At 46.8% G+C, this 26,752-nt stretch overlaps 1 protein-coding gene across 2 annotated transcripts in view; it reads left to right on the top strand.

Annotated features, from left to right (window-relative positions):
• Positions 1-2,830: 2,830 nt before the first annotated feature.
• The window catches only part of FMR1 (fragile X messenger ribonucleoprotein 1), a 90,072-nt gene continuing 66,150 nt past the window's right edge, over positions 2,831-26,752 (top strand). Inside the window, exon 1 of one of the 2 annotated variants that reach the window (XM_069747040.1) lies at positions 2,831-3,161. In XM_069747040.1, the coding sequence (XP_069603141.1) occupies positions 2,910-3,161 (252 nt within the window). In that variant the 5' untranslated portion in view covers positions 2,831-2,909. The remainder of the gene's footprint in view (positions 3,162-26,752) is intronic. The other variant, XM_069747041.1, reaches the window with a different exon arrangement.

The raw sequence follows: 26,752 nt of genomic DNA on the forward strand, positions 1-26,752 counted from the left end.
TAGGTATCCATGGTTACGACCACTAGCAACTAGCTAACTGTCCTGCCATGCCTGCACATGAGAGAGACATAGCGAATCAGAAAAACTATACATTTATAAATGGAGGTATTTGGAATAATTATTATTATACCTACTAGATATTGGGATAGGATTTTGGAGATGGGAATACCCCTTTAAGTCAAGTTTTATTTGCAAATCTTTAAAAAAAAAAATGGTGAGAAAAATAGAAGGGAAAAGTGAAAAAAAAAAAAATCACATGAATGACGAGTTTTAAATAGTCGTGATTCTTAATCAGCCATTGGCTACTTTTCTATTGTTTCATCATTTTATTTTTTAAAGATTTGGAAATAAATATGACTTTTTAATTTTTTATTTATTTATTTGGGAGTTGCTGGATCCCTAACTCGATTTGTACTGCTACTCCACCCTGAAACCAGCTAGGACCTATCATCCCTTTCTACTTTTGGACTCAGAAGTCACACTTCAGGGGAATCAGTCATGTGAATAAAACACTATCAACCTACAGCTATGGGTTAAACTGCAGGTTAAAAGCTTATGATCCTCCCTGGCAGCGAAGGCTGATCCTGCAGTCAGTCAGAGTGGGGGCTTATACCACATGTCAGCAGCTGCTCCTCCTAGTGCTTAAAAGTGGAAACCCGCAAACTTTAAAGGGAACCTGTCACCCCAAAATTCGAGTATGAGCTGCCGCCACCAGCATCAGGGGCTTATCTACAGCATTCTGTAATGCTGTAGATAAGCCCCCGACGTAACCTGAAAGATGAGAAAAACGAGTTAGATTGTACTCACCCAGGGGCGGTCCTGGTTCGGGTCCGATGGGCGTCGTGATCCGGTCCGAGGCCTCCCATCTTCTTACGATGATGTCCTCTTCTTGTCTTCACGCTGCGGCTCCGGCGCAGGCAACAGGGCAGACAAAGTACGCCTGCGCTGGAGCAGCAGCAGGAAAAAAAGAAGAGGACGGGATCGTATGAAGCTAGGAGGCGCCGGACCCGGACCGCGACGCCCATCGGACCCAGACCGCAGCAGGACCGCCCCTGGGTGAGTATAATCTAACCTGTTTTTCTTACCTCTTAGGTTACAGAATGCTGTAGATAAGCCCCTGATGCCGGTGGGCTTAGCTCATATACGATTTTTGGGATGACAGATTCCCTTTAATATGGGCAGGCAGGTAATACGACTAGTTTAACATTTCTACCTGTATGCCCATATTAACGGTCTTGTTGAGAAATGTTATATTCTTTATGTTAATGATTTCTTTCAGGCTCCGGGGCGTGTGTTGCTGTAAGAAATCCTTGCCTCCTGTCCTCACTGCAATACTACCCCCCTCCCATGTAAGGCTACTTTCACACTAGCGTTTTCTGCAATCCGTCGTTTTGCAGAAAAAACGCATCCTGCAAAAGTGCTTGCAGGATGCGTTTTTTCCCCATAGACTTGTATTGACGACGCATTTGCGACGGATTGCCACACGTCGCATCCGTCGAGCGACCGAATGCGTCGTGCTTCTGCGGATCGTCGGGAGCAAAAAACGCTACATGTAACGTTTTTTGCTCCTGACGGACCGCTTTTTCCGACCGCGCATGCGCGGCCGGAACTCCGCCCCCACCTTACAATGTGGCAGCGGATGCGCCAGAGAAATGCATCCGCTGCCTCCATTGTGCAATGCGCTAAACGCTAGCGTCGGAATCTCTCCCCGACGCATTGCGACGGGGAGATTCCGACGCTAGTGTGAAAGAAGTCTAAGTCAGTTAAGGCCCCGGAATCCTGCACCCTGAAAAATCCATACCTCTGCCTTCCATGGGCACTGTTTTCATGAATCTTCTGTGCAGGCGACTTCAGCTCCGGTGTACACCCATAAGATGCTCTCCCCACTTCCTCCATGCATAGTCATCGCTAGGAACCATGTGTACATAGCAATGACCATGCAGGGAGGAAGTGGGGAGAGCATAAGTCGCTGGCGAATGCGTAGAAGATCCCTGAATGCAGTGCCCATAGAAGGGAGGATGAGGTACGATTTTTGAGGGAGCGCAGGATTCCGCGGCCATAACTGATATACATGGGAGGGTAGTTCTATGAGAGGAGGCAGGGTGTTTTAAGGCATCACACGCCCCAAAGCCTGGAAGGAATCATTAGCATAAAGATAGAATATAACATTTCTCAGTCAGACCATTACTATGGGCATACAGGTAGCACTAGTATAACATTTACTATTACCTGTATGCCCATAGTAATAGGTCATAAGTCCTTGGGGGGGGGGTGGGCAGATTCCCTTTAAAAATTATTTATCTTTCCTGTCTTTAAAAATTATTTTCACAATTTATACTGTGCTAACTTATAAGAAACATTACTGTTTGACATTTTTCTATTGTTATTTTTATACCACGTTCCCTCTGGATCACGCCCTCACTGGGGCCTGTGGTGCAGGTCCTGCCCTCGGGTTACCCTCCCTGAAGGTCACCACGGAGGCAGCACACGGGGGGGATTATAGCATTCAGCAGTCTCCCCATACTGCCCACTGCAGCGGAGCGTACCGGGGCACACAGGCCATTCCCGGCGTCCTCTCTCCCCCATCCCTCGCGTTCCTCTCCCGCCGCCAGACGCGCTCCTCAGCCACACCCCTGTCTGCTCCCTCACCTCCATGGCAACCCCCGGCAGAACGTCCCGCCCCTATGCCTGACGTCATCCGCGCCCGCTCCACACACTCAGACTATAGAAATCAATAACCAGCAGGGGTGTGCGATCTGATTGGACGAGGCCAGCGAACGTCGCTTCGCTGTTGGTCCCCGCCGCTGTCTATCGGCGCTGACGTCACGGAGCCACTAGGTTAGGCTGCGCCCGCTGTTTCTGAATGGGCGTGCTCGCAGCCGCGGCCTCCGTCACGTGATCTCGTTTTAATGTTTACATTCGAGGCGGGTGTAGGGGGAATCCTTTCGCCAGACGGGGGCCCGTTTCGGTTTCATTTCCCGGGAGGAGGAGGAGAGGGGACGGCCGGCCAGCGGCGCTCATGCTGCGGTCCAACCACTGACGAGAGGAGACACAGGCCTGGAGGGACCGCCTCATCCGCAGCCAGTGACCAGGGCATCGCGCCGAGCAACATGGAGGAGCTGGTGGTGGAGGTGCGGGGCTCCAATGGAGCCTTCTACAAGGTGAGGCCTGTGCATCCCGGCCGGGGCGTCCTCCACGGGCAGGGATGGCGCTCCGTGCGGGCCCGCGCTGGCTCCAGGCCTGCCGCTGCACAGAATGACTTGCACACTTCCCCTCCCTCCATTCATATTCCGTGCGTGCAGCGGGCACCGGTCCTCCCGCCTCCGGGCACCGGTCCTCCCGCCTCCGCTAGCACCTAGCATGTAACCCTCCCCTTTTAGGTTGTCCACATATATCCTGTCATCTCTATACTGGGCCGGGCATGACGCCTTTAAGGCTTTACCCTCTGGACTTAACCCACTCGTGACCAGAGGATCTGACTTTGCCTCCTGCATTTTCTGACATATTTGTATCCATCACATTCTATCTATCTGTCCCTGGGAAAGTAGGATGACAGCCAATATGGCCGCCCCGGTTAGGTAGTCACCCAGCTGTGCTCCCACTCCCAGGATCTGGTGTCCAGACCGTGAATGCACTCCCAGGGTCTCCGGACGTATCGGCTGTCATCCTACTTTCTCAGGGTCCCGTCAGTACATTTTCTAGTCATTAAACGGCCCTCTTGTTTACATTTTTTTTTTTTTTGGGGGGGGGGGAGATAACAAAGAAAATAAAACTGCTCTCGACACAGAATATGTAAAAAAACAAATCACTAAATCCGGCGCTACTCACCTACCGACACACCTAGACTCAGTGCGGGGTCAGAAAGCGGTGATCTCGCCAGAGCGCTTATGTGATTGGCTGCAGCGGTCAGGTGACTTTGAGCAGCGCTTCGTTAAACATCAGCTGCTGCTGCTGCCTGTCATTTGTTACATATCCCTTTGACATTGGTGAAGTTTTGTCCCTTTAAAGGGGTTGTTCACTTTTGGACAACCCTATATTAAAGAGGTTGTTTCCTCATCATCAAAAGGTAAAATTGCAAAGTGCTTGTTGTTAAAAATCCTCTCCATTATCTAGAACAGAGGGATATTTAATGTTATAGATGACTGCTCGTTGCCCGGGTAACCAGCAGTGGCCGATCTCCTTCACAAGGAGAGCAGTGCTTCCAAGCTCGGTCCTACAGCTTGTAAGCACTGCCCTGAAGACGGCTGGATTGCTGCGTGCGGCAAGCTTCAGTGTCACTGCTTTCTGACGCTGCGGAGGCTAAGCTGGCTTGTCCAGGATCATCGGAGAACGCAGCGTTCCGGCCAGCGGCACAGTGATGACAACTGTTCATCAAGCAGGACTGCAGCGTCCCTGTCAGGCTGGAGTGCTGACCGCAGGGTGGCGGTGCGCTCCTGACTGAGGACATAGAACAACCCTTTAAATTGCCCTTCTTTTGTGTGCCTGCAAAGTTGCGGGAAAATCAAACAGACCCCAGTGTAGTCAAAGCGGCCCACCTGCTTCACCTTCTGCTTTGCATCTGGTTTCCAACAGATTCTTTATCAAAATGAATTCCGATTTTCTGCTCATAAGATGGGATCTCCAGAGGGAGCTGAGCGTTAGTTGCATGGGTGCCCTCTGTTTTTTTTACATGGGCAGCACACCGACATATTATATTCTACTCTCAGCCCAATGTCCCCCGTCCCCCCACGGGTCGTGTGATAACTAGGGGCCACTGATGGGCTGCAGCATTCTCAGTTTTGTCCAAGTGGAAGAACAAAAACGAGGACGATGCAGCTGATCAGCAGCCACATGACATTATTTACAGGTGAAGACCGGCAGAGCGGTGGCTCCGGTTCAAGAGATAAGTATGTGTATGCATGTATATATATATATTTTTTTTTTCCAGCGCTCTAGGTCCATTGATGGGTTGTTCTGCACGTCCCGCACTGGCGCTGCTCTGAGCACTGTGTCCCTCAGAGATCTCGTGACATTATGTCATGTGAACACTGCAGCCCATCAGCAGCGGAGGAGCAGCACCTGTTCGGGAGGGAAGAATGTTGTGTTTTTGTTTTTATTTTTAGCTCATTGGGTCCATTCACAAAAGGGTTATCCTGTAATGACCGCCTCTTTCAGGGAGAATCCTTTTATAATCACACTTGTCTCTTTCCCACGTTTCCAAATAATTCCTAAATGACGCATTAGTGACAGGGTAAAGTACCCGGCCATCAGACCACTTACAGATTATGGATTCCTGACATCAAGCTTCCTGTGGACTAAATAATGCCAATGAAAGGCGACATTATTTTTCTTTGTCATTTCTGTAAAGTATAAAGTGACTCTTCCGTTGTTATGAACATTGTTTTCTGAGTCAGCTTCTACTTTCTACCTAGTACTTTGAGTGCACAAGGGTGATCTTTTCTGAATAGTCTGATAACCTCATGAGCATCCCCCTACGGTCGGGATCACACATACGTGAGATACGGCCGAGTCTCGCAGGTGAAATCCCTCCTCCGGCACTTGGGAGCGGAGCGTGCAGCTCCATGTGTTGCTGTGCGGTTGCACGCCCCGCTCCAGAGTGCCGGCGCCAGAGGAGGGATTTCACCTGCGAGACTCGGCCGTATCTCGCGTATGTGTGATCCCGGTCTACCAGTTGTAGTTTGGTTCATTTACATATGCCTAGGCCTCTGCGGCCTACCAAAGCTATATATTCATTTACCCCAAAAAATTAGTGTGATGTAACTTTTCTTGTTCTTTAGTTAATGCTTTGGAGAGTTTTTCCTAGGCACAGCTTGTTGTATAATTACAAACTATCCTTTAATCACCCTCCCCGGGTCCATCAGTGAGCCTCCACCCCTGCTCCCAGAGCCTGTTCTTGTCTGCAGCTCTGATGTTACGTCCACAGCTCTGCATCCAACCAGCAAGACATCTACACACGTCGGTACTTTATGCCACAACGCACACCGGGAGCAGCAGTGCGGACTCATCTTTGGACCCGGGGAGGGTGAGTAAAGATTGTTTGTTTTGTTTTGTTTTTTTACAGTAAACTGCATCTGAGGACCGAAAACCCTTTTACTGTAACTGCTATATTTTATAATATCATTAGTTTTTAGAACGCTTATGAAATTGCCCATAGATGGGATATGACTCTGGGAGTTGATCTAAGGGAAGGTGGAGGCTGTAGAGGTATGCTTCCAGCTTTCATTTTATTGTTTCTTTTTTTTTTCTCGAGTTATGATGCTCTTTACATTCCTGAAGGCCATTTTATATGCGCCAGTAACATGTCCTCAATCATTGCCCATGCTCATTTATGGGCTGATCAATGTCGACAGCATGCCTCCTATCGTAAACCAGGTGTGATCTGCCAGCGATACGCAAACTGTACGGGGCCCTAACGACCATATTGCCTGTCGGTCATCCTCCATACATTTGCATCGGCTTGTAAGAGCACACTTATGGACTTATTATTTTGTAGATCTTGGGTGTGAAATCTGAACTTGGGAACGGACCCTAAAAGCCATGCTTTTAAACATTTCTCCGAAGGCCGCACTACTTGGCTTTTACCTCCCTTCCAAACTATTCATATGATTGTGTAGCCCTTTAAAGGGAACCTGTCACCCCCAAAATCGATGGTGAGGTAAGCTCACCGTCATCAGGGGCTTATCTACAGCATTCTGTAATGCTGTAGATAAGTCGCCGAGAGGAGAAAAAGAGGTTAGATTATACTCACCCAGGGGCGGTCCTGCTCCGATGGGTGTCTCAGGTCCGGAACAGCGCCTCCCATCTTCTTACGATGACGTCCTCTTCTGGTCTTCACGCTGCGGCTCCGGCGCAGGCGTACTTTGTCTGCCCTGTTGAGGGCAGAGGAAAGTACTGCAGTGCGCAGGCGCCGGAAAGGTCAGAGGCCGGGCACCTGCGCACTGCAGTGCTTACCTCTGCCCTCAACAGGACAGACAAAGTACACCTGCACCTGAGCCGCGGCGTGAAGACCAGAAGAGGACATCTTGGAATGAAGATAGGAGGTGCCGGAGCGGACCTGAGACACCCATTTGACCGGACCGCAACGGGACCACCCCTGGGTTAGTATAATCTAACCTCTTTTTCTCCTCTTTCAGGTTACATCGGGGGTTTATCTACAGCATTACAGAATGCTGTAGATAAGCCCCTGATGACGGTGGGCTTACCTCACCATCGATTTTGGGGGTGACAGGTTCCCTTTAAAAGATAAGACACTTGATCCATTTATGACGTGTAAAGTGACAGGTAGTGCATTGGGGCGTGAGGATGCACTTACAGCTCCTCAGCCTCACGCTGTACTTCCTCCCTAGCAGCACCCTCCTTGGGCCGATTGATCAGTCAGTAGTCTTGTACCAGGGCAAATGACCAGTAGAAGTGCATCGCCACGTCCCAGTGCACTTCCAGACTCAACGCTAATATGCTGTTTCTTTGTACTGGAGCAGAGCTTTGGGGTCATGAAGGGATCACTTTGGTTATCCTTTAAAGGCCTACACAGTCTGGTTCCTGATTCGTTCAGATCCAAGACATCTACTTGGCCTTCTGGTACTTTGTCGGCTTATTAGTCGCTTAGTATATGTATTTCCAATGACATAGTCTAGGTTAGAAAGTGAAATCCTATTATTCTTCAGGTTCATGGCTACAGGGAGAGGATTTTGTCACAATTTTTCCAGTTTCTGCTATAGAAATGGCTACCAGTATCAATGTGCATCAGATCCATCAACCTCTGAATCCTATCCAGGAGCGAGTGGTTCCTGCACCAATAGAACAGATGTAGAGTTGTCATCAAGGCTTCCATGTGGCCAAAAAAAGGGCCCAATGAACACTACGTACATATGCTTCTTCAGAGGGGATCGGTGATCGGAGGCAATAATAGTTCCTCAATATTCATATAGATCTCATTAAAAGGATTACCATTAGTGATGAGCACATGTGCTCGGATAAGGTGTTATATGAGCATGCTCGGGTGCCAAGAGTGTCTTTTGCGTGCTCAAAAAATATGTTTTAGTCTCCGTGGCTGCATGTCTCAATGCTGTTATGCAGCCTCAACACATGCAGGGATCCTGTTTGTAAGGTAATCCCTGCATGTGTTGTGGCTGTCGAACAGCAGCTGGATATTCAGTCGCGTGGACTTGAACATATTATTCAAGCACGCCGTAGTCACTGCTAGCACCTGAGCATGCTCGTATAACACCTTATCCGAGCACGTGTGCTAATCACAAATTACATTCTGTCATCTTGCTAATCAGCCGACCATTGTTTGGGTGCTGAAAATCTGCCCCCATCAAGCTGATATTTCCAGCCCAACCTAAGCGTGGGCCAAAAGTAGTCTCTATTGTGACGGGAGTCCCGTGCTCAAGATTGATAGTTGTCCCAGTGGTCGGGCCGATCCACAAGTTATCACCTATACTTTGGATAGGTGATTATTATTAATCATGGGAAGGGACTTTTACACATTTCCTGATTTGAGCGGAAAAACTTTCCCTGAAATTAGCTGCAACAAAATCTATATCTGTAAATGTGGACTTAGTTGCATATCCAAAGCTTTTCTGAGAAATTCTGCGCAAACCATTGACATCCAGGTGGTTTAAAATCCATGCCTTATGTCAATTTTCACTGTGATTTTTTTCCAGCGAGTGGATGAAGTTTTTTTTCTAATTTGATGTATCTTCCTGGTACTGTAATATGTTACGGATTTTCTGTTCTGAAATCTAGACTTGAAAACCTCCAGCGTTTCGCCGTCACTCGACCCTAACGTAATGTTGACCTGAGCGTGTTGTGAGATGTGACTTCTATTCCGAATTTGGCCAATAAATAGGTGTAGAGTAAGGGTCTCGGATGTGCGGCACGTCTGTGCCAGGATATTGGCACATATGGTAGGTGGGCTTACGTTATAGTAACTTGGTTCTGCACATCACTAAAATGCCATTGCTCTTCTCACACCTTTTTGCACGGCCAGGTCCATTTTTGACATCTTTTTCCCATTAAAGATGGAGGAATTATTACTACTTTTTGAATTAAAGGGTCTCACAGAAGATCTATAGAGCGTTCCTTTATGCGCTTGCATGTGACTTTCTGTGGATTGTGTATGTGTTTTTTTTTCTTCTTTTTTTTTTTTTACCTATTAGAGTTTACAAGATTCTGAAATCGATTTTCGATTCGGTGGCACTTAGAATTCAATGGGCAAGTCGATTTGTCAAGTTTGATTACACTTTCGGCAAATTTAAGAGCATAATTGTCAGCTCAATTTTCCCATTGTGTTCTCTTACAAGGTTTCTGGAGAATTTAGAAATCTCTTCAATCTCTACTGTGCGCTCCCGTAATCATGTCATCCGTCCGTGCATGCCTTGTGCAATCTCTTCTCTCTCGCTTTCTTGCTGTGTATTATCTCCTTGTCGGGATGACCACTTTGCTCTGGCAGGTAGTAAAAGCAGCTAGAAAACGTCCCACATCGGTCTCTATAAAAGGGGTTTCCGGATCCACATTGTGTCTGGAGAGCCGGATTCCGGCAGAGAATGAATGGGGTGGTGGCCAGCATGTTCACAGAAGTGAATTTTGAGAGCTGTCCACATCTGTGGCTACCTCTCCAGTTGACTATCTGCCTAGATGCAGAGGCCGTAACAGCTGACAGGTAGGTGCGGGTCCTCTTCCATAGACAGAACTGGGTCCCCCCTATTAGACCTCCATCTATCAGACATTCTTACCATATCCTGTTGATGTGTCTGAGGTGAGAATACCCTTTTAACATTGATTAACAAGATGTTAGAACTGAGCCTGTCAATGCAAAATACCTGCACAACCCAAGCACAGGTGCTCGGTGCACCCTTGGTGTGGCCGAACAGTTCAGTTCACCTTCCCACCTACTTGTTTTCTATCCTTCATCCTCCACTTGCTCCTATAAAGCCAAACTTGTCAGTCTAGGAAGAGAAGGGCAGTGATAGATGGAAACAAGGAGGGGGGAAACCAAACTGTTTGGCTACACCAAGGGAACACCAAACTCATGTGCTTGGTTTGAACAGTCATTTTGTGCTGACAGTCCCTTTAAAAGTAACTTTTTCTTTCCATGTAAATAAGAAGAAATAAGAGATCTTTAAAAACAGATGTTTTGGGGTGAGCCGGGGTTTGGGGCCATTTTTGATGTAGCATCTACTACATTGAAAAGTAAAGTGGTGGTCCATTACTGTTTGATGACCTATCCTTAGGATAGTTCACCATTGTTTGATCATCAGGGGTCCGGCACTCCAGCCAATAATCTGTTATTGGTGGTGAGGCCGCCAGCAGGAAGTACTCCCTTGCGGAGCTGGACATCTTCTGGTAGTGGCTGCTGCAGGGTCCTGCCTATCCGCCTCTTATTTTAATAGCAGGTGGATGTGTAGTATTAAACCTCAGCCACTACCAGAAGACGCCCAGCTCTGCAAGCGAGTATTTCCGGTTGGCGTCCGACACCAATGACAGCTGATCGGGAGGGTGACAGGTGTCGGACCCTGGTCGATCCGATATTGATGACCTATCATAAGGATAGCATGTAGAAAAGCCACGGAGACACCATCACGTGTTTCTCAACGCAAGCAATAAATAGCCAGGTCTTTCACCGGGAAGGAACAACCACGGGAAGGGCAGCATCCAAAAGGGAAAACCACCTATGCCAAAACATGGTATCCATCCACAGACAGCTGTTTCGGGGTATTTGCCCCTTATCAGTGTGGAGTAGGAAACTGGCTATTAGGAGCAGTGCCTAGTAAAAGGACTATAAACAAAAGGATGAATGGCCTCGGGCACTGCTCCTAATAGCCAGTTTCCTACTCCACACTGATGAGGGGCAAATACCCCAAAACAGCTGTCTGTGGATGGATACCATGTTTTGGCATAGGTGGTTTTCCCTTTTGGATGCTGCCCTTCCCGTGGTTGTTCCTTCCCGGTGAAAGACCTGGCTATTTATTGCTTGCGTTGAGAAACACGTGATGGTGTCTCCGTGGCTTTTCTACATGCATTTGCATATTTCCCATAAGGGATTGGGGCAGTGTTCTGGATCACTGCGTTGAGAAACACGTGATGGTGTCTCCGCGGTGTTGGATGTTTTGATCCCCCGAGGTCATTCATCCTTTTGTTTATAGTCCTATCATAAGGATAGGTCATGAATCAAAAAGTAGTGAAGTGAACAACCTCTTTAATAGTCGTCTCTCATTTCCCATATGTGTACATGAAATGTCTTGTGAACAATGTCCCAGGCTGCGCTCACAGCAGTTTGGCAGTGACAACCATCGAGGTCTGCTGGAGATCTCTGGTTGTCATACCAGCCCATTAGCGACCCGCGGTCATGGGACACGGGCGCCGATGGGCAGGATTTCCGGCGCGCTTGCTGGAAGCCCGTGTTAAATGCCGCTGTCCGAGTTTGACATCGGCATTTAACTATTTAACAGCCGTGGGTGGATTGCGATTCCACCCGCGGTTGTTAGAGGCACATGTCAGCTGTTCAAAACAGCTGACATGTGCCGGAAAAGATGTGGGCTCAGCGCCAGACCCCACATAAAAGGGAGGGAGTCCGACAGCGGCGTACTATATTACGCCTAATGGCATAAAGGGGTTAAAGGTAACCAGTCACCAGATATTCCCCATGTATAGTATGGCCAGCGTGGTTTAGCCCTCTGCTGCAGCATTCTAGTATGGCGTATACATGTCCCCAGTCCACTCTGCAAGGCTCAAAAAAGAGCTTTTATTATACTCAGACGGTACATTCCATTGGGGATCCGGCACCTCCCCTCTTCTTACGATCATTGTCCTCCTTCCCTGCTTCATATGGATGAAGCATCTTACGTCACCCATCGTGCACAGGCACACTTCTATCTGCCCTGCCGAAGGCAGAGCAAACTACTGTAGGGCACATACATCGGGAAAGGCCAAAGAGCGCCGATGACCCGCCGGTGCATGTGCATTACAGTACTGTGCTCTGCCCTCAGCAGAGCAGAGAGAAGTGCGCCTGCGCCGGAGCGCGATGGAGGACACTGCGGATGACGTAAGATGCTTCATCCACATGAAGCAGGGAAAGGGGACAGCGATCGTAATGAGGGAGTACCAAATCCAGGTCAGAGGCATCAATCAGACCCAACCACATACAACATCTCACTAAATTAGAATATCATCAAATAGTTAATTTATTTCAGTTTTTCAATACAAAAAGTGAAACTCATATTATATAGTTAATGTGGTTGATCATTAGTGAAGAGCGAATATACTCGTTACCCGAGATTTCACGAGCACGCTCAGGTGACCTCCGAGTATTTTTTAGTGCTCTGAGATTTAGTTTTCATCACCGCAGCTGAATGATTTACATCTGTTAGCCAGCATAAGTACATGTGGGGGTTGCCTGGTTGCTAGGGAATCCCCACATGTACTTATAATTAGTCTGTATCAGTAGCTCCACAATCATGGGGAAGATTGCTGACTTGGCAGATGTCCAGAAGGCAGTCACTGACACACTCCACAAGGAGGGTACGCCACAAAAGGTCATTGCTAAAGAAGCCGGCTGTTCAGAGTGCTGTATCCAAGCATATTACGGGAAGGTTGAGTGGAAGGAAATAGTGTGGTAGAAAAAAGGTGCACAAGCAACCATGATAACACCAACCTTGAAAAGTTTAAGAAAAGGTCATTCAAAAATTTTAGGGAGATTCACAAGGAGTGGACTGCTGCTGGAGTCATTGCTTCAAGAGCCACCACACACACAGATGTATCCAGGACATGGGCTACAAGTGTCGCATTCCTTGTGTCAAGCCACTCATGACCAATAGACAACGTCTTACCTGTGCCCAGGAGAAAAATAACTGGACTGTTGCTCAGTGGTCTAAGGTGTTGTTATCAGATGAAAGTAAATTTTGCATTTCATTTGGAAATCAAGGTCCCAGAGTCTGGAGGAAGAGTGGAGAGACCACAATCCAAGCTGCCTGAGGTCTAGTGCAGTGGTCCCCAACTCCAGGCCTCGAGGGCCGCCAACCGTGCAGGTTTTCAGGATTTCCTTAGTATTGCACAGGGGTTGGAATCATCACCTGTGCAGATGATCACATTACCACCGATGCAATACTAAAGAAATCCTGAAAACCTGCACTGTTGGCGGCCCTCGAGGCCTGGAGTTGGGGACCCCTGGTCTAGTGTAAAGTTTCCACAATCAATGATGGTTTGGGAGCCATATCATCTGCTGGTGTAGGTCCACTGTGTTATCAAGACTAAAGTCAGCGCAGCCATCTACCAGGAAATTTTACAGCACTTCATGCTTCCCACTGCCGACAAGCTTTATGGAGATGGAAATGTAATTCTCCAGCAGGACTTGGCCCCTGTCCACACTGCCAAAAGTACCAATACCTGGTTTACAAACACCAGTATCACTGTGCTTGATTGGCAGCAAACTCGCCTGACCTTAACCCCATAGAGAATCTATGGAATATTGTCAAGAGGAAGATGAGACACCAGACCCAACAATGCAGACAAGCTGAAGGCTGCTATCAAAGCAACCTGGGCTTCCATAACACCTCAGCAGTGCCACAGGCTGATTGCCCCAATGCCACGCGCATTGATGCAGTAATTGATGCAAAAGGAGCCCCGACCAAGTATTGAGTGCATTTACTGAACATACATTTCAGTAGGCCAACTTTTCGGATTTTAAAATAATTTTCAAGCTGGTGTTATAAAGAACTAGATGGTGGCCTGATTCTAACGCATCGGGTATTCTAGAATATGCATGTCCACGCAGTATATTGCAGTATATTGCCGTATATTGCCCAGCCCACGCAGTATATTGCCCAGCCACGTAGTATATTGCACAGTGACAGAGTATACAGCACAGAGCCATGTAGTATACAGACTTAAAATAAACATATACTCACCATCCGTTGAAGTCCTGGCCCTGTGTGCGGTGCACGCGGCAGCTTCCGGTCCCAGGGTTGGTATGGGCGCAGGGCCTGTGATGATGTCGCGGTCACATGATTGTGACGTCATGGCAGGTCCTTGTCGCATACCATCCTTGCCACCGGAACCTGCCGCTTGCATGGAAAGGTTACCGGAGTGTCGCGAGAAGCGGGAAAGGTGCCGGAATGTGAGTAATATGATGATTTTTTATTTTTTTAATTATTTTTAACATTAGATCTTTTTACTATTGAGGCTGCATAGGCAGCCTCAGTAGTAAAAAAAGTTGGTCACACAGGGTTAATAGCAGCGTTAATGGAGTGCGTTACACCGTGGCATAACGCGGTCCATTAGCGCTGCCATTAACCCTGTGTGAGCGCTGACTGGAGGGGAGTATGGAGCGGGCACTGACTGCAGGGAGGAAGGAGCGGCCATGTTGCCGCCGGACTGTGCCCGTCGCTGAATGGTTGTGGCAGTGGTCGTGGGCGTTTTGCCACAACCAATCAGCGATTTCTATTCCATGACAGACAGAGGCTGCGACCAATGAATATCCGTGACAGAAAGAAAGACAGACAGACAGAAGGACAGAAAGACGGAAGTGACCCTTAGACAATTATATAGTAGATTCTAATTTACTGAGATAACGACTTTGGGGTTTTCATTGGCTGTAAGCCGTAATCATCGACATTAACAGAAATAAACAGTTGAAATAGATCACTCTGTAATGACTCTATTTAATAAGGAAAACAGAAAACATTGGAGTCCGGTTCAACAGGACTGGATTTTCCTTTTCTTTTTCATGAGTAATGCTGCTTAGTGCAGTCGAAACGCGTTGACTGGGTCATGTCAACCATGTAAATTTTTTTCTTTTGTATGCACTATATTTTCTTTTGAAAATGAAAAGGAAAATCCAGTCCTGTTGAGCCGGACTCCAATTTTTTCTATTTTCCTTGATGTGAGGCCAGGGCGAGCTGGTGTCTGAGCCCCAGGTGCATAGAGCTACTAGGTGAGCTGCAATCAAGTTTTTATGACTATATAATATGAATTTCACTTTTTGTATTGAAGAACTGAAAAAAACTAACTTTTTGATGCTATTCTAATTTGGTGAGATGCACTTGTAGTTTGTACATATAATACAAGGTCTTTTTGCCTTGCAGAGAGGATTGAGGACATGTGTACTGCATTCTACTATGCTGCAACAGGCTGGAAGATTCTGGCTGTACTTTATAAGGGGAAAACCTGGGGACAGGTTCACTTTAATGAAATCAACTCTAAGGAGCATAAAAATTAAAGAGCTAATCATCTGCAGCCAATTCACAAGCACGCTTCCTTGTGCACTCAGAATATTCAATAAGGAAACATATCAAAGTCCATCAAAAATCAAATTTTATTGGTTTTTATTGTGCACAAAGGAAAGAGGGGAAATGGCAACAACCTCACAAAAGTATATAGTGGTCTAGAAAGCCGTGGTTAATCAGAGGTTATGTTTGACTTTAAATGGAATCTGTCAGCAAGATTTTGCAGTGTAATATGTCAGCAGCATGATGTAGGTAAAGTGACCCTGATCCCAGAGATGCATCACTTAGTTTGCTGGGTACCACAATTATGACAGCGTCACATTTTTCTATGCTGCAGATCTAGCAGCGGTCAGAATGTTGAGCCCTTTGTAAACCTGCCTACACCATTGATTAGAATCTTTCTGTGCACATTGTACAGTGACAAAAAGCTGCTAATAAGTGGTGGGGGTGTGGACTAGAAGGCAGGAGGCAGTTTGTCCTGTAATGATAATCTCCTGCTGATAAAACACTGACTGTATTGGAACAGCAAAACATAGCCTAGTAAGTAAAACACCATTCAAATCAAGGTGTCTTAGAGTATGTGCACATGTTGCGGATTTGGCCCTGCGGATCTGCAGCAGTTTTCCATGCGGTGTACAGTTCCCGTGGTTGTTAGAGGCACATGTCAGCTGTTCAAAACAGCTGACATGTGCCAGAAAAGATGTGGGCTCAGCGCCGGACCCCACATAAAAGGGAGGGAGTCCGACAGCGGCTGTTGTGAATTCTGTGGCCAAGCTCCCTCCTGTGGATGAGTGGTACTGCGGCTTCTGAGTTTCCTTCCTCAGGTGATGAGGTTGTCGTTAGGTGCTGCTCTATTTAACTCCACCTGGTGCTTTGATCCTGGCCTCCAGTCAATGTTCTAGTATTGGTCTTGCTTCCTCCTGGATCGTTCCTGTGGCCTGTCTATCCTGCATAAGCTAAGTTTTGCTTGTGTTATTTTTTGTTTGCTATTTTTTCTGTCCAGCTTGCTATATTGGTTTTTCTTGCTTGCTGGAAGCTCTGAGACGCAGAGGGAGCACCTCCGTACCGTTAGTTGGTGCGGAGGGTCTTTTTGCCCCTCTGCGTGGTTGTTTGTAGGTTTTTGTGTTGACCGCAAAGCTATCTTTCCTATCCTCGGTCTATTCAGTAAGTCGGGCCTCACTTTGCTAAATCTATTTCATCTCTGTGTTTGTATTTTCATCTTACTCACAGTCATTATATGTGGGGGGCTGCCTTTTCCTTTGGGGACTTTCTCTGAGGCAAGGTAGACTTATTTTTCTATCTTCAGGGCTAGTTAGTTTCTCAGGCTGTGCCGAGTTGCATAGGGAGCGTTAGGCGCAATCCACGGCTACCTCTAGTGTGGTGTGTTAGGATTAGGGATTGCGGTCAGCAGAGTTTCCACGTCTCAGAGCTCGTCCTATGTTTTTGGTAAATATCAGGTCACTTTGTGTGCTCTGAACTTCAATGTCCATTGTGGTTCTGAATTACCTGTTCATAACAGTACTGGAGGTCCAAAGTACTAATGCTTCTCAATAGAGGGAAAAGAGAAGTTCTGAGACCATTTTTTATTCTTTGCACTGTGTTCTGTCTTTCTTTTCCCCTGTTCTCTTTGATGGATAATCTCGCTATAAATGTACAGAATATTCAAGATTTAGTGGTTCAGAATCCTATGTTAGAACCTAAAATTCCTATTCCTGAGTTATTTTCTGGAGATAGAGCTAAGTTTTTGAATTTTAAAAATAATTGTAAACTATTTCTGGCTTTGAAACCCCGCTCCTCTGGTGACCCAGTTCAACAAGTTAAGATCATTATTTCTTTATTACGTGGTGACCCTCAAGACTGGGCATTTTCCCTTGCGCCAGGAGATCCTGCATTATGTAATATTGATGCGTTTTTTCTGGCGCTCGGATTGCTGTACGACGAACCAAATTCAGTGGATCAGGCAGAGAAAAATTTGCTGGCTCTGTGTCAGGGTCAGGATGAGATAGAGATTTATTGTCAGAAGTTTAGAAAGTGGTCCGTGCTCACTCAATGGAATGAATGTGCGGTGGCAGCTATTTTCAGAAAGGGTCTCTCTGAAGCCCTTAAGGATGTCATGGTGGGATTTCCTATGCCTGCTGGTCTGAATGAGTCTACGTCTTTGGCCATTCAGATCGGTCGACGCTTGCGCGAGCGTAAATCTGTGCACCATTTGGCGGTATTATCTGAGCATGAACCTGAGCCTATGCAGTGCGATAGGACTTTGACCAGAGCTGAAAAGCAGGAACACAGACGTCAGAATGGGCTGTGTTTCTACTGTGGTGATTCCACTCATGCTATCTCCGATTGTCCTAAGCGCACTAAGCGGTTCGCTAGGTCTGCCACCATTGGTACGGTACAGTCGAAATTTCTTTTGTCCGTTACTTTGATCTGCTCTTTGTCTTCCTATTCTGTCATGGCATTTGTGGATTCAGGCGCTGCCCTGAATTTGATGGACTTGGAGTTTGCTAGGCGCTGTGGGTTTGTCTTGGAGCCCTTGCAGTGTCCTATTCCATTGAGAGGAATTGATGCTACGCCTTTGGCCAAGAATAAGCCTCAGTATTGGACCCAGCTGACCATGTGCGTGGCTCCTGTGCACCAGGAGGATATTCGCTTTCTGGTGTTGCATAATCTGCATGATGTGGTCGTGTTGGGGTTGCCATGGCTACAAGTCCATAACCCAGTATTAGATTGGAAATCAATGTCTGTGTCCAGCTGGGGTTGTCAGGGGGTACATGGTGATGTTCCATCTCTGTCTATCTCATCATCCACCCCTTCTGAGGTCCCAGAGTTTTTGTCTGATTACCGGGATGTATTCGATGAGCCCAAGTCCAATGCCCTACCTCCGCATAGGGATTGTGATTGTGCTATCGATATGATTCCTGGTAGTAAGTTTCCTAAGGGTCGACTGTTTAATTTATCTGTACCTGAGCACGCCGCTATGCGGAGTTACGTGAAGGAGTCTTTGGAGAAGAGTCATATTCGCCCGTCATCGTCGCCATTGGTAGCGGGGTTCTTTTTTGTGGCCAAGAAGGATGGTTCGCTGAGACCTTGTATTGATTACCGCCTTCTAAATAAAATTACGGTCAAATTTCAGTACCCCTTGCCGCTGCTGTCTGATTTGTTTGCTCGGATTAAGGGGGCTAGTTGGTTTACCAAGATAGATCTTCGTGGTGCGTATAATCTTGTGCGTATTAAACGGGGCGATGAATGGAAAACAGCATTTAATACGCCCTAAGGCCATTTTGAGTACCTGGTTATGCCATTCGGACTTTCTAATGCTCCATCAGTGTTTCAGTCCTTTATGCATGACATCTTCCGAGAGTACCTGGATAAATTCCTGATTGTATACTTGGATGATATTTTGGTCTTCTCGGATGATTGGGAGTCTCATGTGAAGCAGGTCAGAATGGTGTTCCAGGTCCTGCGTGCTAATTCTTTGTTTGTGAAGGGGTCAAAGTGTCTCTTTGGTGTTCAGAAGATTTCATTTTTGGGGTTCATTTTTTCTCCTTCTACTATCGAGATGGACCCTGTTAAAGTTCAGGCTATTTATGATTGGACTCAGCCAACATCTCTGAAGAGTCTGCAGAAGTTCCTGGGCTTTGCTAATTTTTATCGTCGCTTCATCGCTAATTTTTCTAGCATTGCTAAACCGTTGACTGATTTAACCAAGAAGGGTGCTGATGTGGTCAATTGGTCTTCTGATGCTGTGGAAGCTTTTCAGGAGTTGAAGCGTCGTTTTTCTTCTGCCCCTGTGTTGTGCCAACCAGATGTTTCGCTTCCGTTCCAGGTCGAGGTTGATGCTTCTGAAATTGGAGCAGGGGCTGTTTTGTCGCAGAGAAGTTCTGATTGCTCGGTGATGAAATCATGCGCCTTCTTTTCCAGGAAATTTTCGCCTGCTGAGCGAAATTATGATGTTGGCAATCGAGAGTTGCTAGCCATGAAGTGGGCATTCGAGGAGTGGCGTCATTGGCTTGAAGGAGCTAAGCATCGCGTGGTGGTCTTGACTGATCACAAAAACTTGACTTATGTCGAGTCTGCCAAACGGTTGAATCCTAGACAGGCTCGTTGGTCGCTGTTTTTCTCCTGTTTTGACTTTGTGGTTTCGTACCTTCCGGGCTCTAAAAGTGTGAAGGCGGATGCCCTGTCTAGGAGTTTTGTGCCCGATTCTCCGGGTTTGCCTGAGCCGGCGGGTATTCTCAAAGAGGGGGTAATTTTGTCTGCCATCTCCCCTGATTTGCGGCGGGTGCTGCAAAAATTTCAGGCTAATAAACCTGACCGTTGCCCAGCGGAGAAACTGTTTGTCCCTGATAGGTGGACGAATAAAGTTATCTCTGAGGTTCATTGTTCGGTGTTGGCTGGTCATCCTGGAATCTTTGGTTCCAGAGATTTGGTGGCTAGATCCTTTTGGTGGCCGTCTCTGTCGCGGGATGTGCGTTCTTTTGTGCAGTCCTGTGGGATTTGTGCTCGGGCTAAGCCCTGCTGTTCTCGTGCCAGTGGGTTGCTTTTGCCCTTGCCGGTCCCGAAGAGGCCTTGGACACATATCTCTATGGATTTTATTTCGGATCTCCCCGTCTCTCAAAGAATGTCGGTCATTTGGGTGGTTTGTGATCACTTCTCTAAGATGGTCCATTTGGTTCCCTTGTCTAAATTGCCTTCCTCCTCTGATTTGGTGCCGTTGTTTTTCCAGCATGTGGTTCGTTTACATGGCATTCCAGAGAACATCGTTTCTGACAGAGGTTCCCAGTTTGTTTCGAGGTTTTGGCGAGCCTTTTGTGCTAGGATGGGCATTGATTTGTCTTTTTCCTTGGCTTTCCATCCTCAGAAAAATGGCCAGACTGAACGAACCAATCAGACCTTGAAAACATATCTGAGATGCTTTGTTTCTGCTGATCAGGTTGATTGGGTGTCCTTTTTGCCTTTGGCTGAGTTCGCTCTTAATAATCGGGCCAGCTCGGCTACTTTGGTTTTGCCGTTTTTCTGCAATTCTGGGTTCCACCCTCGTTTCTCTTCAGGGCAGGTTGAGTCTTCGGACTGTCCTGGTGTGGATACTGTGGTGGATAGGTTGCAGCAGATTTGGACTCATGTAGTGGACAATCTGACTTTGTCCCAGGAGAAGGCTCAACGTTTCACTAACCGCAGGCGCTGTGTGGGTCCCCGACTTCGTGTTGGGGATTTGGTTTGGTTGTCATCTCGTTATATTCCTATGAAGGTTTCCTCTCCTAAATTTAAGCCTCGTTTCATTGGTCCATATAGGATTTCTGAGGTTCTTAATCCTGTGTCTTTTCGTTTGACTCTTCCAGCTTCTTTTTCCATCCATAACGTGTTCCATAGGTCATTGTTGCGGAGATACGTGGCACCTGTGGTTCCATCTATTGATCCTCCTGCTCTGGTTTTGGTTGAAGGGGAATTGGAGTATATAGTGGAGAAGATTTTGGATTCTCGTGTTTCGAGACGGAAACTCCAGTATCTGGTTAAGTGGAAAGGTTATGGTCAGGAAGATAATTCCTGGGTCTTTGCCTCTGATGTCCATGCTGCCGATCTGGTTCGTGCCTTTCATGTGGCTCATCCTGGTCGGCCTGGGGGCTCTGGTGAGGGTTCGGTGACCCCTCCTCAAGGGGGGGGGGGGTTACTGTTGTGAATTCTGTGGCCAAGCTCCCTCCTGTGGATGAGAGTGGTACTGCGGCTTCTGAGTTTCCTTCCTCAGGTGCTGAGGTTAAGTCGTTAGGTGCTGATCTATTTAACTCCACCTGGTGCTTTGATCCTGGCCTCCAGTCAATGTTCTAGTATTGGTCTTGCGTCCTCCTGGATCGTTCCTGTGGCCTGTCTATCCTGCATAAGCTAAGTTTTGCTTGTGTTATTTTTTGTTTGCTATTTTTTCTGTCCAGCTTGCTATATTGGTTTTTCTTGCTTGCTGGAAGCGCTGAGACGCAGAGGGAGCACCTCCTTACCGTTAGTCGGTGCGGAGGGTCTTTTTGCCCCTCTGCGTGGTTGTTTGTAGGTTTTTGTGTTGACCGCAAAGCTATCTTTCCTATCCTCGGTCTATTCAGTAAGTCGGGCCTCACTTTGCTAAATCTATTTCATCTCTGTGTTTGTATTTTCATCTTACTCACAGTCATTATATGTGGGGGGCTGCCTTTTCCTTTGGGGACTTTCTCTGAGGCAAGGTAGGCTTATTTTTCTATCTTCAGGGCTAGTTAGTTTCTCAGGCTGTGCCGAGTTGCATAGGGAGCGTTAGGCGCAATCTACGGCTACCTCTAGTGTGGTGTGTTAGGATTAGGGATTGCGGTCAGCAGAGTTTCCACGTCTCAGAGCTCGTCCTATGTTTTTGGTAAATATCAGGTCACTTTGTGTGCTCTGAACTTCAATGTCCATTGTGGTTCTGAATTACCTGTTCATAACAAGCGGCGTACTATTACGCCTAATGGCATAAAGGGCTTAAAGTTAAACCTATGGAAAACCAAATCCACAGTGCACATGCTGCGGAAAATACCGCGCGGAAACGCTATGGTTTATTTTTCGCGGCATGTCAATTCTTTTTGCGGATTCCGCAGCGTTTTACACCTGTTCCATAATAGGAATCCGCAGGTGTAAAAACGCGCAGGTGGAATCCGCACAAAATCTGCACTAAATTCTGGGTGAATCCTCAGGTAAAAAGCAGGGTGTTTTACCTGCAGATTCTGCGCCGAAAAATCCGCGCCGTGTGCACATAGCCTAACTCTACATCATGCTGCTCTCGAGTATTACGTAGTACAAATCTGCTGACGGATTCCCTTTAAGTCATAAATTTGTTTATGGGGAGCACAGGTCAACATTCTTGTGCCTATAGGCTTTAACCCCTTCATGACCCAGCCTATTTTGACCTTAAAGACCTTGCCATTTTTTGCAATTCTGACCAGTGTCCCTTTATGAGGTAATAACTCAGGAACGCTTCATTGGATCCTAGCGGTTCTGAGATTGTTTTTTTCGTGACATATTGGGCTTCATGTTAGTGGTAAATTTAGGTCAATAAATTCTGTGTTTATTTGTGATAAAAACGGAAATTTGGTGAAAATTTTAAAAATTTCGCAATTTTCACACTTTGAATTTTTATTCTGTTAAACCAGAGAGTTATGTGACACAAAATAGTTAATAAATAATATTTCCCACACGTATACTTTACATCAGCACAATTTTGGAAACAAAATTTTTTTTTTGCTAGGAAGTTATAAGGGTTAAAATTTGACCAGCGATTTCTCATTTTTACAACGAAATTTACAAAACCATTTTTTTTAGGGACCACCTCACATTTGAAGTCAGTTTGAGGGGTCTATATGGCTGAAAATACCCAAAAGTGACACCATTCTAAAAACTGCACCCCTCAAGCTGCACAAAACCACATTCAAGAAGTTTATTAACCCTTCAGGTGCTTCACAGCAGCAGAAGCAACATGGAAGGAAAAAATGAACATTTAACTTTTTAGTCACAAAAATGATTTTTCAGCAACAATTTTTTTTATTTTCCCAATAGTAAAAGGAGACACTGAACAACGAAAGTTGTTGTCCAATTTGTCCTGAGTACGCTGATACCTCATATGTGGGGGTAAACCACTGTTTGGGCGCACGGCAGGGCTTGGAAGGGAAGGAGCGCCATTTGACTTTTTGAATGAAACCCTCGGGTGTTTCACAAATTGATCCGTAAAAATGAAAAAGTACTTTTTTTTTCACAAAAAATTTCTTTTCGCCTCAATTTTTTCATTTTCACATGGGCAATAGGATAAAATGGATCCTAAAATTTGTTGAGCAATTTCTCCCGAGTACGCCGATACCTCATATGTGGGGGTAAACCACTGTTCGGGCACACGGCAGGGCTTGGAAGGGAAGGAGCGCCATTTGACTTTTTGAATGAAAAATTGGCTGCACTCTTTAGCGGACACCATGTCGCGTTTGGAGAGCCCCTGTGTGCCTAAACATTGGAGCTCCCCCACAAGTGACCCCATTTTGGAAACTAGACCCCCCAAGGAATTTATCTAGATGCATACTGAGCACTTTAAACCCCCAGGTGCTTCACAGAAGTTTATAATGCAGAGCCATGAAAATAAAAAATAATTTTTCTTTTCTCAAAAATGATTTTTTAGCCTGGAATTTCCTATTTTGCCAAGGGTAATAGGAGAAATTGGACCACAAATGTTGTTGTCCAGTTTGTCCTGAGTACGCAGATACCCCATATGTGGGGGTAAACCACTGTTTGGGCGCACGGCAGGGCTCAGAAGGGAAGGCACGCCATTTGGCTTTTTAAATGGAAAATTAGCTCCAATCATTAGCGGACACCATGTCACATTTGGAGAGCCCCTGTTTGCCTAAACATTGGAGATCCCCCACAAATGACCCAATTTTGGAAACTAGACCCCCAAAGGAACTAATCTAGATGTGTGGTGAGCACTTTGAACCCCCAAGTGCTTTACAGAAGTTTATAACGCAGAGCCGTGAAAATAAAAAATCATTTTTCTTTCCTCAAAAATGATGTTTTAGCAAGCAATTTTTTATTTTCTCAAGGGTAACAGGAGAAATTGGACCCCAGTAATTGTTGCGCAGTTTGTCCTGAGTATGCTGGTACCCCATATGTGGGGGTAAACCACTGTTTGGGCACACGTCAGGGCTCGGAAGTGAGGGAGCACCATTTGTCTTTTTGAATACAAGATTGGCTGGAATCAATGGTGGCGCCATGTTGCGTTTGGAGACCCCCTGATGTGCCTAAACAGTGGAAACCCCTCAATTCTGACGCCAACACACCCCTAACCCTTATCCCAACTGTAGCCGTAACCCTAATCACAACCCTAACCCCAACACACCCCTAACCACAACCCTAATTCCAACCCAACCCTAACCCTAAGGCTATGTGCCAACGTTGCGGATTCGTGTGAGATATTTCTGCACCATTTTTGAAAAATCCGCGGGTTAAAAGCACTGCGTTTTACCTGCGGATTTACCGCGGATTGCCATTGTTTTTTGTGCGGATTTCACCTGTGGATTCCTATTGAGGAACAGGTGTAAAACGCTGTGGAATCCGCACAAAGAATTGACATACTGCGGAAAATACAAAGCAGCGTTTCCGCGTGGTATTTTCCGCACCATGGGCACAGCGGATTTGGTTTTCCATATGTTTACATGGTACTGTAAACGTGATGGAACACTGCTGCGGATCCGCAGCCAAATCCGCACCGTGTGCACATAGCCTAATTCTAAAGGTATGTGCACACGCTGCGGAAAACGCTGCGGATCCGCAGCAGTTTCCCATGAGTTTACAGTTCAATGTAAACCTATGGGAAACAAAAATCGCTGTACACATGCTGCGGAAAAACTGCACGGAAACGCAGCGGTTTACATTCCGCAGCATGTCACTTCTTTCTGCGGATTCCGCAGCGGTTTTACAACTGCTCCAATAGAAAATCGCAGTTGTAAAACCGCAGTGAAATGCGCAGAAAAACCGCGGTAAATCCACAGCGGTTTAGCACTGCGGATTTATCAAATCCTCTGCGGAAAAATCCGCAGAGGACCAGAATACGTGTGCACATCCCGAACCCTAACCCTAACCCTAACCCTAACCCTAGTTCTTACCCCAACCTTAGTGGAAAAAAAAAAAATCTTTATTTTTTTTTTATTGTCCCTACCTATGGGGGTGACAAAGGGGGGGGGGGGTCATTTACTATTTTTTTTATTTTGATCACTGAGATAGGTTATATCTCAGTGATCAAAATTCACTCTGGAACGAATCTGCCGGCCGGTTGATTCGGCGGGCGCATGTGCACATGCGCCCGCCATTTTGGAAGATGGCGGCGCCCAGGAAAGAAGACGGACGGACCCCGGGAGGCTCGGTAAGTATAAGGGGGGGAAGGTCAGGGCACGGGGGGGCGTCGGAGCACGGGCGGGTGGATCGGAGCATGGGGGGGTGGATCGAAACACGGTGGGGTGGATTGGAGCACGGGGTGGGGGATCGCTGTGCGGGGGGTGGATCGGAGCACGGGGGGGATCGCTGTGCGGGGGTGGGGATCGGAGTGCGGGGGGGGTTTGATTGGAGCACGGGGTGTGATTGGAGCACGGGGGAGCGGACAGGAGGACGGGGGAGCGGAGCACAGGACGGAGGGGAGCGGACCACAGATCGGAGGGCTGCGGGGGGATCGGTGGGGTGGGGTGGGTGCACATAAGTGTTTCCAGCCATGGCCGATGATATTGCAGCATCGGCCATGGCTGGATTGTAATATTTCACCAGTTTTTTAGGTGAAATATTACAAATCGCTCTGATTGGCAGTTTCACTTTCAACAGCCAATCAGAGTGAAGCCACCCCCCCTGGGCTAAACTACCACTCCCCCTGTCCCTGCAGATCGGGTGAAATGGGAGTTAACCCTTTCACCCGATCTGCAGGGACGCGATCATTCTGTGACACAGCATATGCGTCACAGGTCGGATTGGCACCGACTTTCATGACGCATACGCTGTGTCACAGGTCGGGAAGGGGTTAAGTCTCCTCATCTCCGCACGCGTAAGATGTCACTCTCTGTAAGGAGTAACGATACTTATTGGATCCCGGTCAGACACCTCTCGCACAGCCACACCAGATCTCCACTTTGCACTGATGAGGGGCAGTACCCCGAAACAGTGTCTGCAAATTGAGATTTTGGTTTTGGCTTTTATCCTGAGTCACGTGACAAGTCTCGTTAATGGGTCGACATTGACTGTTAGGATTGCTACTTCCAATAGGTGGCACTAGAGTTCTATTCTTCTATCTCTTTGAAGAGACAATTTGCATAATGTGGAGTTTGGCATATTTAAATACTATAATTGGCAAAAGAAAATTTTAATTGTGTATTTTATTTTTTTTTTAATCTTATTTAGCACAGTTGCGGAAAAACCTTTTAAAAATGTTTAAGCCACTTCTAAGTAAAGTGAGATTGTGTCTGATTTAATTTATTTTTTTCTAGGAAATTTTTTTTGTTGCATTTTAACCCCTTCACGACATGCGCCATACATGTACTGCGCATGTAATGTCCGTCCCTTTGATGTGGCCTGCCCCGCTTAGCCCACATCTTTCCCGGAACATGTCAGCTGTTCCCGGCACATGTCACGATCCACTTGCGGCTGTTAACTAGTTAAATGCCGCTGTCAATCTCTGACAGCAATATTTTACGTTCGCTTCCAGCAAGTGCGCCGGAAATCTCGCCAATCGGTGACCCGTCACATGATCGCACATGATCGGGTTGGTATGGCTATGGTTCTCACTGCTGGATTGTTATGAACACCGCTCGGTGGACGGTGCTCATAGCAAGTGAGCAATTCTGATACATACAGGCGATCTGATTATCGCCTGTATGTAGCAGAGCCAATCGGATTATGGCAGCTTCTAGTCTCCCATGGAGACTATTTAAGCATGTGAAAAATTTAAAAAAAAATAAATAAATATATAAAATTTCAAATCACCCCGCTTTTGCCCTAAAAAAACATACAGGTCCTTCTCA

The sequence above is a fragment of the Ranitomeya imitator genome, chromosome 2 (genome assembly GCF_032444005.1).
Source record: "Ranitomeya imitator isolate aRanImi1 chromosome 2, aRanImi1.pri, whole genome shotgun sequence".
Taxonomy (NCBI): Eukaryota; Metazoa; Chordata; class Amphibia; order Anura; family Dendrobatidae; genus Ranitomeya; species Ranitomeya imitator.